Source organism: Ostrea edulis, chromosome 1 (genome assembly GCF_947568905.1).
Source record: "Ostrea edulis chromosome 1, xbOstEdul1.1, whole genome shotgun sequence".
Lineage (NCBI taxonomy): Eukaryota > Metazoa > Mollusca > Bivalvia > Ostreida > Ostreidae > Ostrea > Ostrea edulis.
Window position 1 is genome coordinate 63,057,296 of NC_079164.1, and position 17,827 is coordinate 63,075,122.

The window sequence follows — 17,827 nt, forward strand, 5'->3', positions numbered from 1 at the left end:
AGTATACAGACATACATTTGTATGTATAATGTCACCCAACGAGTGCCAATATAAGCAGTATAAGTATAAATAAATTCTTTTTTTGAATATATAAAATTTATTTCACGTTAAACGTGTTAAAGTGCACCTGGAACGCTTCGATGCAGATCCTTAAGTTTCTAATAAAGTTGACGTTTATCTATATCCCATATAGTAGACACTAAAGTCCTGCAGAACAGTTTAGTATTAACAATCGATTGGTTTTGATCTGATTCCTTAGATATATAATGCAATAAGAAATTATTATCCTAATATAATTACGACACTAATTTTGCCATCAGGGATATGTACAACACGAAGGTTGAAATCATGATGAAAGAAAATATTTTTTTATCATTTTCAATGTTTTGATGGAGCGATAAACATGTTGGATAAAAGTGCTGACCGTGAGGCTATTGATTAGCTCACTATTTCTAACGGGTATTATATGATAGTATTCGCGGCATTATGTAATTATGTCGGTCTTTACTCTGTATGTGTATTCAAACAAGCTCAAATAATTTGCCCTCATTTTAGTCAAATAGGAAAGGTGATATGTCTGTTACTTCGTGGAACAGTGCTTCTACAGTAATTTATAAAAGATCTGAATGTGTAAGAACAAAGGATAGCTCATTTTGGTTCACAACACCTTTCTTTAGAATAAATCGAACTTTAGAATGTCTTTAAAATTATCTAACAGACCATCGTACGGAATTATATGAATAAGTTATCATTAAACTTTGATTGCTTTAGTTATATAGACGTAACAACGATTCTTTGAATAACAGTGTATATGAATACATTAAAGGGAGCAGTGAACTGGATTCTATTTTAGATACTATTTTGTTTGCAGTCGTAAGCGAAATCCCGTGGAAGATATTAGAAAATCTATATATTCTGTGTTAACTTTTCTTGTACATAAAGTAAGTATAAAACTTGTTGTTATACATGTAGCAAACGTTTACAACAAAATTAGACATTGCTTTGGATAATCACGGATTGTGTTTTTATGAAACATCTGAAAATGATTCATGATCTTATTCCAATTTTTAACCATCGTGGGAAAATGTTGATCCACTTATAGTCATTGAAACTGAATAAACTTTACAGTTTTATTGACATGTATTCATTGGTCCGTTTTCACGTTAAATTCCATTAAATTTGTAGTTTTTAGACTGGTTTTCGCTTTATGTAAGTAAAATTCGTTGAGAAAGCTGACGTGGGACGTGTTTCATACCAATTGTTAGGCAGATCTTTGCACACTAATTATGACTGCGAATTGCCTCGTTTACCTCATCTGATCGAGATATGATGCTCACGGCGATTATGACCGGTTGACATGGGTTGTTTATTCATCATAAGCACCAGATCGCTCCTCTTGGTATATCCAGGGGTCCGTGTTTGTCCGACTCTTAATTTTGTATTCCTCATAGGAGTTATGAGATTGATCAATTCGTTATCTTCACCTTTTGATCTATGTTTGTTAAGTAAGAAGTACGATCTTTATGTTTGTATACGATGAAACCCCGCGCAAGCGCGGGAAATTAGAATCAAATAATAATTAATAGAAGAGGGACTTTTTAATGCAAGTTTGAATGATTGCGCACATGAAATGAATGAACGAAATATTTAATTCAAATGAATTTAAGATTGATTTTCGAATAATTGCGTGCATTAGTTATGTTATATTTATTTATATCATATAGAGTAAATAATACTTGATTATTACATGTAGGATCTCACTTGGGGCTCCAAATTAAATGTTCCCTATGAAAAATAAATGATCTCTCTCCGTAGATAATGATTTTAATTTATTAATTTATTTTAATAATTAGATAATGATTTTACAAATGGAATTGTAATCCGTCACGCTGAATAGTTGACCAAAGACAAACTAAATGGTCGTTCATAATTTCAAAATTTAAACCTCGGTATTGCGAATATGTTGATAACGGTATTTTTGCCCAGCGCGACAATTTAAGGACAAAATTATGACTACACGTCGTTTCTAGCTTCTCGTCATACGCAATAATCCGACTTAACTCGCTTATGAGTTAAGTCGTGTTATTGAGATGAATTGAGCAAGACCAAGAAGGATAACTCCTAGGCATTCCTATTAGTTTCGCTTCGGTTAACGTCGTCACTTTCCGCAACCCTGGTTGCCACGAAGCATGCGCAAAGCCTCCTTCCTTTTGGAAAATTCTAGAACAACGTAGAACAAGCAATTCCGAAGACCAGCTACTCAATCCAATATCATATCCTTTTTATTCTGTACATCAGTGCAGATTTTGGCTAAATAATTTTACGTTCAATTGCGGTGAGTATTTACTTCCATTTATTTTCAATATTTTCTACTCAGATGACAGATGTTGCATATTTATGCCCGTGAGTAATTTATGCAAATCATGTAAACGGTTTAAAAATGTATATATATTTATTTACATATGTATAACGTTAACGGCTCTTTATCTAGCTCATTCATACAATAAAACAGTGTCAACGCAGTCACATTTTTACGCGATATAAATTGTTGAGACCAGTGAGTCCACTTAGCTTGCCTTTACCTGTGAGCATTTAGATCTAGGCCTTTGCGTTTTTATAACGAAATGTGCCTGTGGGGTTAATTTATGAATATATATTATTTTAACACCTGCATGTCTCATTCCAAGGAAAATGATATATCAATATATATAATAATTAAATCTGCATATCGCATATCTTATTCCAAGGAAATGCTGCGCGCTAAATCAAAACGGAAGACGGCATCACCATATGCACACCAAGGGACTAGAACAAAGAGGACCTACCAACAGATAACTACAAGTACCACACAGGATCCAAGCGCATCCTGTCCTTCCCATACAATGGCCTCCGGATCAACTGCCACAATGGTCTCCAGTTCTGCTGCGAGGTCTACTCCTGAGACATCCAGTACATCAGGTACTGCTTCTCTTGCAACAAACGTTGCAATATCTGTCTCACCCTTAGACAATCCAATTCCTCTCATCAGTGTGTCAGATGAGTTGGGACTTCACGTGCCCCAAACAATTAAAGACAAGATATGGGGGAAAAGAGTATATAGAACTAGCAAAGGTTTTAGAGTCCGAGTTAGACTCGGAGAGGGGTCAAAAATTTTCTATTGTCGAAGGACAATTAGTTATGCAACCAAAGAGTAATACTAAACAAATTACGTCGATTGATTCGTGGACCGACGCCTTCCTAATTTTTGCGAGTATATACCTGTCAAGACACCCTGCAGACATACAGGGCATTCTAAAATATGTACAAACCATTCGCCTTGGAGCTAGTCGTAACCCAACCTGTGCATGGTTGGAATACGACAAACAGTTCAGATTAAAAATCTCAAAAAACACGTTTATAGCGTGGGGTCAATCGATGCAGAATTGTGGTTACTTTATATGTCAAACCACCAAATCTCACAACCAACTCAGTCGACACCCAAATGCTATGACTATAATTATAAGGGCTCGTGTGCAAAAAATCCTTGCTTATATCAGCATGTGTGCATGTACTGTCACAAAAATCATCCACGCATACACTGCTGGTCAAATCAAACCATAGCATCATCTAACTACCTACACTATTTGCATCTGCATTTGAATTGGCAATTTTTGGGTTACTTAGAGTTAGTCAATTGACAGTTTCTAGCAACAAGGCAACAGTGCTATCATTTCGTGATGTCAGAGTATCCAATTCAGAAATTCAGTTGCTCTTAAAGGGTTCCAAAATGCATCAACTGTGCAAAGGTGCAACAATACAAATTGCATTCAGTAGTGAAACATCTACCTTATTTAATCACATGCACCAATATTTCTCTGTAAGGCCCCATGATGAAGGTAAGTTTTTCTGCCATCTCAATGGTAACCTCTTACTTCATATCAGTTTACTGCAATTCTACACAAATCAATCAAATTTATTGGGCTCGACACTTCGACTTTTAAATCACATTCGTTCAGAATAGGTGGGGCTACTCATTTGTACCTAACGGGGGTTCCTGAAGAAGACATTAAGATCAAAGGTAGATGGAAATCAAACCCAATGTATTCTTACATACGGATATAATTGTTGTTTGTATAATGCACCTAGCAACGTCAAAATACTTTATGCTAACAAGTATACAAAGTTTGCAGGTGCAAATATCAAAGTATGGATAATTGCATCATCCTTAATTCATTACGCACATCATCATGCTTTTATCATTTATGCGGACCAGCACTTGCATCTACAGGCCCACAACATCTCATTAATATGGCTTGGTAAGAGAGGCATGATTTGGGAGGACGTGGAGCCCAAGTTACGTGAACTCATTGGTCAGTTTGGATATCCCAATTTTTTAATGTTACATTGTGGGGGGAATAGCATTGGTACTATGTCATTGCGCCATCTCCAAAAGTTCATGAAACTTACAATTGTCAATATTCAAAACATGCTACCTAATTGTAGAATAATATGGTCTCAAATCCTTCCCAGAAAATATTATAGACATATGTTTTCACGTGAAGCTGCTGAAAAAGCACGGGCTCGAATAAACACTTCCCTGTCAAATTTCATTTTGGCAAGAAATGCAGGTTATATTAATTACCCAGACTTGAAGCAATGTACACTAAAATTGTTTCCAGATGGTACCCATTTGTCTGATGTAACACAAACTCTATTTTTGAATGGCATACAGGGTGGATTGTACGTATTATTTGTAAAAACGTCCACATCTTTGTAATGCAGTTTTGTCGTGGCATGGGCAAAATTTGCCCGCTTTTGGCGGATGTCTTCATGCATCTTTGCTACTGCTGCAGCTGCATGTCGACATATGGCCGAATTTTGCTTGAAGCGCCGCTGCAGGTTCTGTTATCTTCCAGGGTCTGCGGCCAATAATTGTGCTTCCGTCATTGTTTCATTGTCATTGAACATTCTACATCATATACTATTGATAAAGTCGATGTAGACCATTGTGTGTGAACTCGTTGATGAGCATTGATATTTGCGTCTCAACTGCATGTTGACAATTTTATTCCTATACAGTATTGAACCATTGAACAGTCATTGATCATTGTATATATTCATTGCATTGTACCACTGAACAGTCATTGATACTTGTATGCATTGTATTATTATTATTTTCTTAATTTATCTCAAAGTAAAGCCATGACAAAAACTGCCAAAACATTGTTGCTTTATTCTATCGAAATAATCCGACTTAACTCGCTTATGAGTTAAGTCGTGTTATTGACATGAATTGAGCAAGACCAAGAAGGATAACTCCTAGGCATTCCTATTAGTTTCGCTTCGGTAAACGTCGTCACTTTCCGCAACCCTGGTTGCCACGAAGCATGCGCAAAACCTCCTTCCTTTTGGAAAATTCTAGAACAACGTAGAACAAGCAATCCCTCCCTCCCACCCAATTTTACTATAATTGCAGTTTTTGAATAATTTTCACGTATTTATCTTTTGGTTTGTTTCTGCTGTTTCCTTTTATATTTTTTAGGATGATGTTCAACTCCCGTACCATGTTAACGACATCGAAGTCCCAAGTTATGGCTTTACTCATTGTGCTGTTTGGCGGTGTCTGCCGAATTTTGCTTGAAGCACCGCTGCAGGTTCTGTTATCTTCCAGGGTCTGCGGCCAATAATTGTGCTTCCGTCATTGTTTCATTGTCATTGAACATTCTACATCATATACTATTGATAAAGTCGATGTAGACCATTGTGTGTGAACTCGTTGATGAGCATTGATATTTGCGTCTCAACTGCATGTTGACAATTTTATTCCTATACAGTATTGAACCATTGAACAGTCATTGATCATTGTATATATTCATTGCATTGTACCACTGAACAGTCATTGATACTTGTATGCATTGCATTATTATTATTTTCTCAATTTATCTCAAAGTAAAGCCATGACAAAAACTGCCAAAACATTGTTGCTTTATTCTATCGAAATAATCTAAAACATAATGCACTATATGAATAACAAACAGAAAAAAAACTGCTATATTGTAAACAGTGGCTTGATTTGTTGGACATTGTCAGGTTAGTGTATCACCTAATTTTCGTAAATTGTTTTGACTCTAAAGTTACAAGGCACTAACTTTCCAGAACAGTCTAGGATCATTCAGTATCTGACATATTGGACAGTTTTGGATTTATTACTTACTTTCAAGATATGTGTCATCACAAAACGTGTACAATCAAAATAAATTTCTTTTTGTGTTTATCCATGAAAGGTGAAGATAACGAACAATGATCAATCTCATAACTCCTATAAGCAATACAAAATAGACAGTTGGGCAAACATGAAACCCTGGACGCACCGGAGGTGGGACCAGGTGCCTAGGAGGAGTAAGCATCCCCTGTCGACCGGTCACACCTGCCGTGAGCCCTATATCCTGATCAGCTAAACTGAGTTATCTGTAGTTAAAATCAGTGTGTCAAGAACGGCCTAACAACGACCATAGAATTTGCTATGTGACGTAAAATCATTCTGACTGAATGAATGAAACAATATTAAAATTTCAGGTATGTAGCATTAATGTATCTATTACTATTGATATTGCTAGTATTAGGTGCTAGTATTTAGGTTATGATTTTATCTTTGCAGATTTCCAAGAATGGGCGGCAGCGATTGTTTGGAGAATACAGATGAACAAAACATAGATTGTGACACTCGATTTATAAAGGCACTTCCCATTATTCAGAGAATAGACTCTGGAGATAAAGAAGAGGTTCGAGATCATTTAAGGGAAATATCGAAAAATATTAAAAGATACAATGACGAGGACAAGAAAGCGTTGAAAAATTGTTTACTTTTGAATTTAGCAATCACATATGACCCTAGCTGTGAATGTGTCGAGAAGTTTTTAAAATACCTCCCTGGTGACATTTTATCTGAAGATGTTGACGGCCAAACTGCCTTACATGTTGCCATAGTCCAGGGGAATTGTAAGGCTGTAAAAAAGCTTCTAGAATGCTGTAAGACGAAAACATTGTTAGAAAAGAATGCCTATGGAATCCAATTCAAGAACACTGTTCTTATGGGACAGCTGCCGTTATCGGTAGCCGCTCTCATGCTGAAAGCAAACGATTCAAACTCGAAAGATATTGTAGACCAACTTTTAAAAAACGGCGCTTTCATTTCAAGGAAAAACAAACATGGCGATACATTATTTCATTCGCTTATCAAATACGGTGACACTTACCCAGATAAGATTTTCGACGTTACTTTTGCTTTTAAGTATCTGTGGGAGAAATACACAGAGATAGCCTCAGATAAAAGAAATAGTTTTAAACTTACAGATATTTTGTTCTGGGAAAATAAAGAAAACTTGACACCGTTGCAATTGTCTGCCAAGCTTGGCGTCGGTGAAATCTTTGACTACATTATTAATATTTCAGACGTGTACTGTTTCCAAAATGCTAAGGATGGTCTCTTCGACATCCGAACATATGATGTGACTGAATTTGACCGATTGATAGCGTACATAGATAAGTCCAAAAATTCTTGGCGAAACAAATTCGAACTTTCAATATTAGAAATGTTATTTGATTCGCGTTGCAACCTGAACGAAGCTTTCCAAATTCTTAACCAGAAAGTAGTTACATTCATCTTACGGAAGAAATGGAACACCTATCGGTATCCTATGGCATTCTGGCTGATTATGCATTTCTTCTTCATTGTTTTCGCAACAATTGTGACCGTGCAAAAATCTGACATTTTAGTATGTTCTGACGGAAGCCTAGATTCGTGTGATTTAAATGAAAATCCCACTATTAATGGAGTTGCGTATCTCTTGGTCGGATTAACTTACTTCCTCATTGTCGTTATGGTTGTTTATAAATTACTTGCACGTTGTTGTTACGGAAGCCGTGGATTAGTTTGGCATAATCTTGATTACATCATTTGTTTGACTGTGGTGTCTTTTGGTGCTTTATTAGAATCTGTACTTACTTTTTTTCGGACTCATTGGGACTATCACCTGATATGCTTATTGTTATGTGGATGGTATTTTATGATTTATTTTTCTCCTTTTCACAAAAATATTGTTGCTTTCACATATATGATGAAAGCTGGGCTTTTGGGGGACTTTGTTCCGTTTTCTCTTATATTCACATTCCTTTTGATATCGTTTACTACGGTCATGCATGTCCTTTTTAAAGGGGCGGATGAAGATCCAGAGGAATTCCATACCTTTAGAGAGTCTATTTTAACCATGTTTAAGTTGGGGGTTGGTCTCAATGATATCGGTGTTCTAAATCAATCGAGAATCCCGTGGTTGGCATATACAATGTTCGTGCTCTTTGTAATTTTATCATTTATACACTTGCTGAATGCTCTTATCGCCATAATGTCTCAGACGTTTTCAGATGTTCACAAGGAAAAAAACTCATATCACAAATACCAAAAACTGTGCATGATAGAGTTATTTGAAGATATCATGATTACTCCTTTTCTGGTTAAACTTATACCATGTATCGATAGGGCAAAACACTGGACAACTCAGCGAGAGTTACCTCATCCAGAGGACAATGATATAAAGAGGTATCGCTATTTGACAACTGTTCACTCGTTGGACGATTCTTTTTATGATAAGGAGGACAAAGAAGAGAAAATGAAATCTGATGTACAAATTAATGTAAGTCAAGTGATTGACTTGATACGAAAAGGAAATAATGAGGTAATCTATTTGATGCAAAATGCAAAAAATGAAAACAAAAATGTAATCAACGAGCGCGAAGACATTACATTCGTGGTGGAAAGGAGCGATCGCGACCAATCGCAACAATTCCCTGAAGTTAACTGAATTCATTTAATTTTCTATGCCCAAGAAGAATATGCTAGTGCATTTATTGCAAGATTTTCTTCTTAAAGGAATGTCTCAGAAAGATAAAAAATCCAATTTAAATAGCTTGACAGCGAATAAGATACGGAATAAGAATTGTTATGGAATCAGATGATCTTTATATTGAATGTTTTTAATTTTCATATAAATGTTGAATATGAATATGCCCTTTCTGCTGTTATCACGCAACAATGTGAAAACATTAATTATCGCGTTCTTATTTCTGCACATCTGCGTATTTTCAGTACTATGTATATTAAACTTTATTTCACACGTATATTTATATCAAATGTAGACTTGACATTTTTAATGTGTGTTTGTTATATCCCATTTTCTAGAACTCTTCCTGATTGTTTGTAAACAAAGGTGGAACGTCGGATTGGCATTTTGACGTCAACGTTATTGTTAAGTGTGGCATTGGTATGTGAAGGACTTTTCAAATTATCTACAACACATTTCAATGACCTTGCTAAAATTGATGTTCAAATGTAAATATTTCTGTGTGACAATATCAAAAACATACATTTTTTGTTTTACATGTATTTGTTACTGAAAATAAACAAAATTGTGATTTTCAAGAAAAGTGTTTATATCAGCAATAATGTTCGTGAAGTTATCAATACACTTTGCAATATATGAAATTTGAAATTCTTCAAACATTGTTTTAGATGTTGTACTTTCATAAATCATGAATTTGATATGAAGTCTCAAAATAAATTTGAATGAATTTAAAACAGTTTTGTTCGTTTTATATAATAAACATGATTTTTTCTTCATACATCGTTGCCATTTACTTCTAGCTATTTGCACTATAAAAACGTACCTGTGGTAAAGATAACCTAGCCTTCATATTTACTAGCATGTTCAAATATGTGTGACAAATCACGGAGGCAAGAAACAATTAAAGAAATATCCATCGTATTTTCCCATATTTATAAATATTCCATAATCACCTGGATATGATGTTTCTCAATGTATTCGATAAGTGAGAGCATGTTTTGCATATGATTAGTGTTTAATCGAGGCAGGTTACTGAAAAAGAGTCTCGTATAAAGCCAGCATTTCTCATATTCTATGATGGATATAACGTTTCATATGGAGACGTCATCATTACCGGTGAAGGGCTGCAAAATTTAGGCCTATGCTTATTGCTTACGGCCTTTGAGCAGGGAGGGATCTTTATCGTGTTAAACCTGCTGGGGTTTCTGCGCTCTCATCTGGAGGAACGCCCCATTTAGTCGCCTTTTACGAAAAGCAAGGAGTATTGAGGACCTATTCTAACCCGAATCTCCACGGTACAGTATATACATGCGTGAGAGAGAGAGAGAGAGAGAGAGAGAGAGAGAGAGAGGTTAAATCCTATCTTAATCGGCCAAAAAAAAAAAAACGATTTGAATTCGTTATGCAAAATGAAGTTTTTAAAACTGTACTTTTAAACATTTTTTTTCTAATTTGAAATAAAGACAGAATACAAAAAGATGTACTCTTTAGGTACAAAAGACGTACAATTAGATAGAATCCGTTGTTTTGGAAATTGTCACGTGTATGTTACGTAATTATCCTGGTATTAACGTCACTGATGTTAATGTAAGTAAAAATGTTTTGCAAGTACATTGAAAAAGCTTCAAAAAACGGTTTTGTCGAGATTTTATTCCCGGAGACTACAGAAATGGGGGCTGTCACCAACATATTTGCTTCATTTTTTATTCTATATAGCTAACTCACATGATCAACTTGACTTGTCGGGGCTACTGCCCCCAACCCCCCGCTAATTACCCTCAAACGCCGCTGTGCTTTCTATAATCAATTATGTTACAAGAACATAATTGGTGAGTTTCACGTCGCAACATCCAAGGCGAAAATGCAAATGGTGGTGTGTTTAGTTCGCTTAGCAACGGCAAGGGGAATAACTACTCATGCACATTCGCTTGCTATTGAGGACCGGCAAATTAAAAACTTAAAAAATAGAGATTATGATCGTAACAAACGGGAAAATTCCTGGTTAAAAATATGAATGGCTTCATTTTGATGAAGAGTCCCTGAAAATGTTTTGCAGACATTGCAGATCACTTGTAACAGTAAGCACATTTGTGACCGGATGATCCAATTTTGAAATTGAAAGTGTTGAGACTCATTCAAAGAGCGCTAACCACCATTAAAATATTTCTATCATCAAGGCTCGAACCAAAATTATTAATAATTCACCTGCAAGGAGATGTCTTCGGATGTGAACGCCATGGCGTCGGAAAAAATGAAAGTTTTATTTCGAAACTGTCATCATATTGCGAAAACAAATTTTCATACACAGACTTTGTTTTCTTGTGCTCTTGTGCAAATTGGACAAGGAAAGGGCATTGATTTCGGACAACCGTATTTGAATATGTACTGTCAGTTTGTGACAGCCATTGCACAGACAATTTGTAGGACGACTTTGTAGAAAAGTCCGATTTCATTTCCATCATTAGTGATGACTCTTCAGTAGAAGATGGGATCAATAAACACAGTTGCCCACAATTAACACATCTGTCCACAATTAACACATCTGTCCACAAATAACACATCTGTCCACAATTCACACATCTGTCCACAATTTAGATAAACAATATTACAGTTAATTTTGCAAATTTATGATATTTTAAATAGATACATTCACAATTCTACAACGGTTATTGCAAAGATCAAAGGAATGCCGCGGTCATTATTCAGCGATATACTATCTGCATATGTAATAACTGATTATGAGAAAATTCATACCGATATCACATGCTGAAGTAATCAGCTTTACGCTGAATAAAAAATGATTAGTTCAGTTTAGTCTTGACGCTCGATTAGAACAGACTTTTATATTACCCCATATGACAATAGATAATTTTGATACAGTGTATGTAGACGTTTTCATTCTAATCAGTTTTTTGTTTTTTAATCTCATAACAGTGTATCAGTGAACAAAAAATAAATATATGAATACTTATATCTTTAATGGCGTTTATGGGCGCGGCTGTATTTACAACACAAAAGAAACAGACCGCTAGCATGATCAAGGGCAGGCCCCAACAAACAACAAAATCATCATCAAAAACAAATTCAACATCAACATATTCTCTTGCAAAGTCAACATTCAAAGTTTAAAAATATCAACATTCACAGTTCAAAGTTCACATCATATCAAAGAGTGCTTGACCCTGGGAGGTACAGAGGTCAAACATCTTATGACCTTGACCCTGGGAGGTGCAGAGGTCAAGGACTTGTAGATTTTCACATTTCATCATAAGTTCTGACAGTGCCGCTCGTAAGCGCTAAAACCAAGTGCCAACGTCACACTGCACACAGCCGTACCGGAATGCAATATATGCTACAGTTGATGAACTAGGACACCTTCGACTCCGTTTGTGATGTCGGCATTGAAGACGAGGTTTTCCTGAAAGTAGAAATTAACAGACGACGCAGAAAAGGCAAATAAAGTGGAGGGAGGGGTGGGTTTTACAGACAAAAAACCTTTGATTTCATCAACGACCTGATATGATGCTGTAAGTTTGGAAAAGGAAGAGGCAGACAAAGCGCCGCCGCTTATATATGGCGCAAGGGGAAATAATCAGAATGGACTTCGGTGCATAAAACAAACAGGGAATAACTGCGTATTGTACTGTCTTCGATAAAACCATCTAATTCATATGCGAATTAGATGTAAGTATTATCGCAGAACAGTGTATCATTGAACAAAAAATTAAATATATGAATACTTATATCTTTAATGGCGTTTATGGGCGCGGCTGTATTTACAACACAAAAAAAACCCCAAAAAAACGGACCGCCAGCATGATCAAGGGCAGGCCCCAACAAACAACGAAATCATCATCAAAAGCAAATTCAACATCAACATATTCTCTTGCAAAGTCAACATTCAAAGTTCATAAATATCAACATTCACAGTTCAAAGTTCAAATCATATCAAAGAGTGCTTGACCCTGGGAGGTGCAGAGGTCAAGGACTTGTAGATTTTCACATTTCATCATAAGTTCTGATAGTGCCGCTCGTAAGCGCCACAAGTTTCCTACCTTGAATGGCAGTACTGGCAACCATGGCAGGAAACTCCGCCACACTGGGGGGGGGGGGGGGGGGGGAGGAGGAGCGGCACTTTGCAATTATTAATCCGTACCCATAACGACTCCTGCGGAAAGTATACATCATTGTGGCATAGTATAGCTTTTAGGCCCCCTTGTATTGTGTTTAATAGAATGGAATTCCCTAGTTTGGATAGATGAACTCCATCACTGTGTAAAATTGCCGGTAGTGGTTTTATATCTCGATATGAAATGACAGCCCCCCCTTCCCACTTGATTAAAGCGCTTGCAAAGGAATTAAGGCGCCGGTGTGCTTCCTCCATTTTGGCCCTGTTGTGGGAATATTTCCATTCAATGCGCGGTAGAACGCAAGACCATATAATCCTAGCATTGGGGAAATTTGTTTTTTATAAATTTTGTAACTTTCTTAATCTGTAACCTCAATTTTCTTATGGATGTATGGCCTAAATCGTTCCCACCGCAATGTAGTAGAATGGCGCTTGGCTGCGGACCAAATCTACTCAAGTATTTTAATTTATTGATGACCTGCATAAGAGCTAGACCGCTGTAACCCTGCCATCATAAAGATATATTTATCCTACCGAGATTCAAACAGCAACCACCAGATCTAAGTAGAGCTTCTGTTTGTGCCACTTTAATATTGAAGAGCCCACCAACCAAACGATTTGACTCTCTACAAAATAAATGAACTTGAAAATTACAACTTCGGTATACGGATGTATGATTTATAACAGCTAGATCGCCATCTACCAGATTTCTGAATGTCGTAGGATGAAAACCCCTTGATTGCTATTTCAGTAGTCGCCCCAATCCTAAAAGAATGAGTTTTATACTTGCCTGGCAATTGAAGTACTTTAATTGCTTTTGACAAAATAGCAGTAAATTGGTATCTCGTCAATGGGGACGAATCGAAATGGTAGAAAAGGGGGCCCTGAGTCATTAGGGCGAACATTCAGAAAAACATCCATATGATAAAATGGGCATGTCGAATCTCCTACCCTAGGAATGTTAAGTACTAAACCCTTGCCCACCTGGTCAGTCTTAGAATATGTAATGGTTAAACTTATTGAGCCATTTGCTCTGTCTAGTTTAACATCACCCCTTTGTACAACTTTTGCTGTTGAACTGGGATCGCTAACTAATTCGCCTACCCTGAACAGCCCGTGAAAAGCTAATGAGAATGCAGTGGAAAACAAAGCAGACTCGTAGACATTACTACAAATACATGGAAGCACCTGAAATATTTTACCTAAAATGTGTTTTGTTATTGGAAGCCTGCTATCTGGAGTATGCCTCAAACCTTTCATACCTTGCAAAAGTTTAACAACCAAAAATTCAGAAGTAGGATCATAAATTCCTTGCAATTTGCAATGATATGACAATGCTGCCATGTATGAGCGGGCTGTTGAAAAAAGCTAAACCCCTGATAGATAAATTTAACGTGAATTGAACTACTGAAGCTAAGTTGGGTGGCCAATTTGGATTGATCCGGTTTTCTGAACAAAACTTGTAATACGCTTTGAGACTTGCATTGTGAGCTCTCTGTGTGTTTTGTGATAATGAAGCGTCTAATTTGTTGCATTCGAACTGGAGATGAGGTTTGTGAAGGAGGAGGGGATTGTCAATGAAACTGGATCTGCTTCCGGCGCTGCATGACGAAATCTTTCCCACTGCTTGCGAGAAATAGAATCGGCATTGCTGGAACTTGATTTGACTTCGCCGGTATTACCGGGCCGCCGGTTTTTGATCGGCTGAACACTTGATTGGAAGCCGATTATGTGTGTGCATCAATCGGGCCGGCCCGCTGGCGCCAAATTTTTTGACAGGCGTGAGCAGGATCAAGATGGCGTTGTTTGTTGATAGGTAAGTTTTGTCAGTTTCATTAACGAACAGCAGCTTATACATAAGTGCATTAAGCATATCTTGTAACAAGATATATTTTTATTATTCATTTCATCACTTTTGTCAATGCATACACCTCGAAGACCCTACAATAACCCTTTTCGTCTGTTTTATAGATATACACATGTAATTTACACTTCATATCATATCATATACTATAATACGATATATGTACATTGCCGGAAAATATAACATTTATGTGTACAAGCTGTAGAAACATGAGAAGGCGAGTCTTTCTTCTCATGTTTCGGAGCGAGCATCAATAAATGTTATATTCCAGCTAATTCTTTAGTAGTGCAAACTCCTCATATGTTTATAAGTATAAATAATGCTCCTAAGCCCAGCTAATTTAAGTCTGACACTGGTTTTGACTTATTGGTTCAATATAACTTTAACTTATGTTTTTCGAGTAGTGAAGATCGAGAGGAATTCCAGATAACAACTCAAGATGGCACAGAAATAACAGTGTTGGCTGATAAGGAAATGGCAAAAAGTTGCATGCAAGAGGTGAGTTTTCATGTGTATTTCCTGTAAACATTTTAAAGATTCATTATGTGTCACAAGTAGTGTAGCTGTACGTTCATCAATATGGTACACTGTGATTTTAATAATAAATGCCTTTAACTTTAGAATAATTTGAGGGGAAAAAATCTGACTCTTAGGGATAGAAAAAAATAATCTGACTCGAGGGACAGGAAACAAATAATCTTGAGTAAGGTTTCTACTATAAAACGTAATGTAAAATTTGAAGGAAAAAAATAATTTGTCGTGCAGCGCAAATAAAGGGGAAAAAAGAATATTCTTTGAAGGCCTGTAGATGAAAAAAAAAATTTAGTCGAGACAAAAAAAGATCATAGCCCCCACCCTGCAAGTTAAATTTGGTTGGTCCCTTATATGATATATATGACAGTTTTACATGTCAAATCCAATCCAGGAGGCATTTCAGCATCAAATTAGTTTATAACCATGTCATTCAAAGTTATTTTTGAGGTACATAATTATATGAATTAATTTTCAGTTGATCAAAACCATGTCAAATAAGTCCAAAGTAAGAGACTAGAATTTGCACTCAGAATTTAAAAAAAACAAAAAAACATTTAGTCTGGATGTTTATGAAATCATGACTCGGATAAATAGAGAATATATCTAATGTCACACCATATTTTCATTTAATCAGCAATCATAACTTTAAAAGAAATTTTATATAGTTAACTATCAGTAATTTCATATGATATCTGATATATATATATATTACATTAGATGTCTGATATCATAAACTTAAAAGGTATTCTTTTAAAAAAAAAAAGAATTATATACGTTTGTTGAATTTGTTTACGTGATCAACAGCTTTTAAGTTTTTTGCAAATTTATATTTGAATTATAATTTAAGAAAAAAATTAATAAAAGAAACCTTGAATAAAAAATAATACATACACCCGGGTTAAAACTCATTCTAAAGTAAGTTTTAGTCCACTGCCAAAAGTTAGCCTTACTTCTACATGTATGTATATCACTTTATACATGACAAAGTGTTAATTTATTAGACACCCAGCTCGAAAAAAGAGTAATAAACTTATATTTGATGTTATTTGTTATAGATCCAGATGTGCTGTCCAAGATTGTTACACAGAGCCAGCAGAGGCAACAATTCTCATCCACTCAGATTGATCCATCAAAACCATCCTCATCCACTCAGAGTAATCCATCTAAACAATCATCCACTCAGGTTAATCCATCACAACAATCCCCATCCACTCAGATGAACATTAATCCAAAAAATGAAAACAAATTGTCACAATGGCCAGTTGGCGAGAGTCGCTTGAGCTCAGTATGGTCTGTCGGGGCGGAGAAACTTGTTTTGGAAATATACAAAGAATTTGAATGTGGACCACCATTAAAGAACAAATGGGAGAATGTGTCCAAGCTGATGGTCCAAAAGAAATATTCATTCTCTGGAGAACAATACAGACTCAAAATTAAAAACTTGAAGGAAAGATATCTGAAATTGAAAAAGAAATTAAATAAATCAGGGTCTGACAATCCAGTGGATGACTTAGAATCTGACATGGAAGACTTGGAAATCAACCGGATGTTCATCAAGTCCATTCATTTGATTCTTTGAGCAATAACCAGAAATAATGCGTTATTATCAATGATACCAAGAAAACAAAGGGTATAAGTAATTCACTTTATTATTAAGATATGACTTGATCTGAAACAATCACTGAATGATAACATCAAGCATGACATTACCTGGCATGGTGACTAATTTTCACCTGGTATTTGGCAACTTAAAAACTTTTCTTCATGGTTTCAGACTTGTGGGCAATTTTACACAAACATTAAACAATTATCACATTAGAAGTGTAAAAATAGAGGATATAATTAGTTTAATTCGAAATAATCATTTCCTTGTTTGTGCCTTCAGAGTACTCTTTTTGAAATTTTCATTCAATATTTGAAAATTTTCATTTTTATCCGAAGTACATGTAGCAGGTGGGGAAAATATTCTGTAATCAACTCGACCTACTGTTTTCGACGCAGAGCTTTGAAACTTTGTAGGATGTTTATATATACTGTTGAATATGTACACCTTCTGTTTTGCTTCCGTTTTGATAATTTTTATGTATAATTTTATAGATAGTTGAACTGAAAGAATTTCGGCTTATTCTGTCTTTGACTAATTTTGAAAGTCTTGCAATGATTGACAAAATCCGATAAATCATAAAGAATGTAATAATAGTTAATTATAAAATATAATTGTATGCAACTCTTTTGTATACTATTAATTTGTCTTTTATAGATAGCAAGCGGATCATCATGGGTGTCAGATGAAGACATAGGACCGAAGAGCAAGAAATTGAATGATGACAAAGACAAAAAGAAATGCAAGAAAGCAAAAACAAAGGGTAATTAGTTAGCAAAATATAAGGTGATCATGACGGTTCTCAGAAATCTTCCAAGATT

General features: G+C 35.7%; 1 protein-coding gene across 4 annotated transcripts; it reads left to right on the plus strand.

The window, feature by feature from the left end:
* Nucleotides 1–2,048: 2,048 nt before the first annotated feature.
* LOC125648087 (transient receptor potential cation channel subfamily V member 3-like) lies at nt 2,049–9,610 on the plus strand. 4 transcript variants are annotated; one of them, XR_008800479.1, is made up of 3 exons: nt 2,049–2,335; nt 2,748–2,958; nt 5,522–5,955. XR_008800479.1 is itself a non-coding variant. In XM_048875009.2 (3 exons), the coding sequence occupies exon 3, from the start codon at nt 6,648–6,650 to the stop codon at nt 8,835–8,837; it is 2,190 nt and encodes a 729-aa protein (XP_048730966.2). In that variant the 5' UTR covers nt 2,049–2,335; nt 2,748–2,958; nt 6,638–6,647; the 3' UTR covers nt 8,838–9,610. The 4 variants fall into 4 exon arrangements, 1 of the variants encoding a protein (XP_048730966.2); XM_048875009.2 differs by lacking the exon at nt 5,522–5,955 and adding an exon at nt 6,638–9,610; XR_008800478.1 differs by lacking the exon at nt 5,522–5,955 and adding an exon at nt 6,264–6,630 and having other exon boundaries at nt 2,049–2,958.
* Nucleotides 9,611–17,827: the final 8,217 nt, after the last annotated feature.